General features: G+C 25.6%; 1 protein-coding gene across 1 annotated transcript; it reads right to left on the bottom strand.

Annotated features, from left to right (window-relative positions):
• Positions 1 to 563: 563 nt before the first annotated feature.
• LOC126891912 (GATA zinc finger domain-containing protein 4-like) lies at positions 564 to 1,640 on the bottom strand. The gene has a single exon (XM_050661258.1). It carries the CDS (start codon positions 1,638 to 1,640, stop codon positions 564 to 566), a length of 1,077 nt encoding a protein of 358 aa, XP_050517215.1.
• Between the last annotated feature and the right edge of the window lie 2,344 nt (positions 1,641 to 3,984).

Genomic DNA, 3,984 nt, shown 5'->3' with positions numbered 1-3,984 from the left:
AATATTATTGGACATTTCCCTATCATAATACATTTTCTCTTCATCAACATAATTATTTTCTTGTAATATTATACCATCAACTCTTATTCCTTGTTCCACCTCTTCTCTCTCCATAAACCCTATTTTTTGCCCTTCCAAAGTTACCATTTTTTCTTCAAAATCTATCTTTACTTTATTCTTTTCCAGTTCGTCATTTCCCATTAAAACGTCAACACATAAGTCCTTGACAATAAATCCTTGCATACTAATTTGTTTATTAAGAATATCAATTTTAAAATTAACCAGTCTATTAATTTCTCCCAGCTTCTTATTATTTGCACCTATTATTTTAATTTTTGGAATCTTGATTATATCTGTTAATTTTAATGTACTAAAAATAAAATTTTCCGAGACTAGAGTACTTTCTGAACCAGTATCAATCATAACCTTAATCATGTTATTTTGGGCCATAGCATTTATATAAATTAAATTAATAGATTCAAAATTTGTATATTCATCTAAAGAAATAAATTCCGAAGGTTTTTCATAATGACAATGGCCCAACTTGAAATTCAGAAAGTCCTCTACATAAAATTTGGATTATTAGGATTGTCAGATTGTGTCTGATCATTTGGATCTAATTCTCGATGTCTTTCACTTCTACTATTCATATTTTCTTGCCATGTACTATTCCGTTGACTGTCTTCGCAGCTCTGACCCCTTACATAATTTACCTGTCTGTTGTAATTATATCTTTGTGCATTTCTCCTGGTGTTAAAATCTTGCCTATTATAATTATTATTATTATTAAAATTCTCTCTATTACCTTGTCTCTCTTGTCTATTATCATTAGTATTATTATTAAAATTCTCTCTATTACCTTGTCTCTCATAACTAGTATTATTGTTGTTATTAAAATTTTGAGAATTACTACCATACCTATTATTGTTATATGATTGTCTATTTTTACTATTATTACTTGTAATATAACCTCTTTGTACTCTTTGAATAAAGTTAATAAAACTGTCTACTGTTTGAATGTTTTGTACTGTGACTGTTTGCACAACGTCCGCATCAAAATGTCTAGAAACATTCAAAACTGTTTCGTCTTCTCTAAGTGGTGGTTCTAAATATTTTGCAACAGTTATTAATTTTAAAGCATAATCTACCATATTTAAACTTAAATTGTGATTATACTTTCCAAAATATAAAACCTCCCTAAATCTAGCTTGTTCTAATTCACCCCAATAATAATTTAAGAATTTATTTTCAAATGTTTGCAGATTATCTAAATCGTTTTCAATGCTGGCAAACCAGGTTGCTGCATTGTCACTTAATGTCATTCTAATATAATCTTTTATATCATTAATATTATTCACTGATCTTAATTTATGTTTTAAATTATTTATGTATACTCTAGGATGTAAATTTTTTATGTTACCAGAGAATTTTATACCTGTCTCATTTGTTAAATTCAAGTAAGGTCTCCCTATGTCTCTTATTTGTGAAATGTCTTCTATTCTCTGTTCTACATTCCTTATTTGATGGTTGTTTGTTTGGATATTTTGTAGCATATCATCTAATTTTTCTTCAGTTTTTCTCCTTTCTTCGTAAATTTTTGCTTCTAAGTTATATTTTTGGATTTCTATGTTCCGTTCCATATCTATATTATTATCTTTAATAATCATATTTATTTCTTTCCTTTCATTTTCTATTATTTTCTTGTAGTCATTACGTATATCTTTTATTTCACTTGCTAATTTTTTCTCTAAAGCATCAAATTTTTCATCCATCTGTTTTTCTAATCGTTTCACAATTTTAGCATTATTTTCTTCCATTTTTCTGGAATTCTCTTCCAATTTTTGTTCCATTTTTTTCATATCTTCTTTGATTTCTTTAGAATTTTCTTCCAGTTTTTTGTTGATCTGCACCATTAAAGACATCAATGCTGTCATATTGACATTTTCCTCTCGTTCTTGTGTTATTCCTGTTGTCTCTTGTAGAACTTGAGCTACACTCTGCTCTTGTTCCGCCTGCTGAGTTTCTCCGTCCACTTCCACATTTTCTTCCACTTCCACATCTTCTTCGTTCTTTTTGTTTCTTAAACCTTTCCTTCCTTGAGACATTTTTGAGATCTTACTTGTTAAAATCCAATTTAAAATAAAATATAAAATTGATTCTAATCAAAATTATTTCAATTATATGAGAGCATTTATTTTAACAAACTAATTCTTTTAATTAGGAGGTCCTACGTTGTGACGCCAAATTTGTAATGATATATTATTTTTGATATTTATAATGGATATTATTGTGAAATAGGGTTTTTGTCGCGGTTCTGAAAGAATTAGTTTGTTAAATAGTTGTTTAAATGTTTTTATTATAATCTAAATTGAACATAAAATTGAATGTTTAAATGTGATAACAAAAAAAATATAGAAATCTAAATTTGAAAAACAATAACTTTAACTTGAAAAACTTCCTACAATTAAATAAAACAAATTCCAATACCTTATAATTACTGTCACTGAATGCCTTCTTATTAATATTTTATAAAATTTGAATTGTTGGATGGCTGAAAAATTAATGGATGTAAGACCAGGTCAATTGTCAGTGTCAAAACTGTCAAAATATTTCTTTTCTTTCTTCTCAATTTTAATTCAACTTTCAACTCCAGGATCAGGAAACAGGATACTATTATTAATATATATATTGTTTCAAAAATTATTAATATTTACAATTATGGATACTTCACAAATTCTTCTTTATATTTCTAATAAATTATCCACACTATGCTGGTTCAAATTCAGGATACATAGTATTTTTATATATTAAAGGATACTTTACCAAATTATAAGTAAGTTTTCTTCAAATATTTATCTAATTTCTTTTCGATTATACCAAATTTATCATGTTTATGCTAAATTATTATATTTTCTGTTAATTTTCAAATCTTTTTCTCTATCAAATTTATAGCTTCATTTCTAATTTCTTGACTGCCTTCTTTTGTCATTGTGACACCTCTTTTTATCAAATTTTTATTCCAGAACATTCCAAACGAAAAACAAAAAAACATTCTGACAAATAGAAAACTTCAATTCCTTCTTTTTTTAACATGCTATGTCAAATTAGTATGTCATCCACCATCCTATAGAGTTATTTTTGTTTTATTATTTATTTTAATTGATTTTAAGGCATTTCAGATCAGAATTATTACTTCTGTATAAAATTAACATCTTAAATGTTAAATATTATTATTTTAACCTATAATTATTGTTTGAAATGTCCATTTATCTATTTACATTATCTCAATTTTAAAAAAACAACAAATATAAGTCCCTACATAAGGTTTTAATAAATTTCTTATGCTAATTTTGAATGTCCTCATATAAATGATATGATCTTTAATAATTTTTATACTATTCTATGGTATATTTTCTATAAATTACATCTATAATCGCCATTTCAGTCCATTTTGGTTTCTAAACACTTTAATCGGATACTACGTTCTCTGATCTTCGACATACTCTGTTTTAGGACATAGTCATATCGTTACAATATATATATATATATATATATATATATATATATATATATATATATATATATATATATAGTGGTTTGAAGTTTCAGCAATTCGGTCATGTGAAAAAATATAAAAAAAAAACCACTATAACACAGTACGGTCGAAAATATTTGTACAAATATATATATATATATATATATATATATATATATATATATATATATATATATATTATATATATATATATATAAAAACACTTTTGAGTTTCGGTGGGTTGGAGTCAATAAAAAGGGGCTGTTAGAATACTATTTTTTATTACTCGAGCTTTCGAATGTGTTTACATTCATTTTCAAGAGCTAAAAAGTAACTGATAAAGTGGAAACAAAGATCATGTAAAAATATAACTCACCAGATAAATCTAGATTAGTTATTAAAACTTGCTAACATTAATACATATAAATAAGAGGAAAACTATTAATATC

The sequence above is a fragment of the Diabrotica virgifera genome, chromosome 1 (genome assembly GCF_917563875.1).
Source record: "Diabrotica virgifera virgifera chromosome 1, PGI_DIABVI_V3a".
Taxonomy (NCBI): Eukaryota; Metazoa; Arthropoda; class Insecta; order Coleoptera; family Chrysomelidae; genus Diabrotica; species Diabrotica virgifera.
Note: the sequence above shows the minus strand (reverse complement) of the source record. Positions and strands in the feature narration are given on the sequence as shown.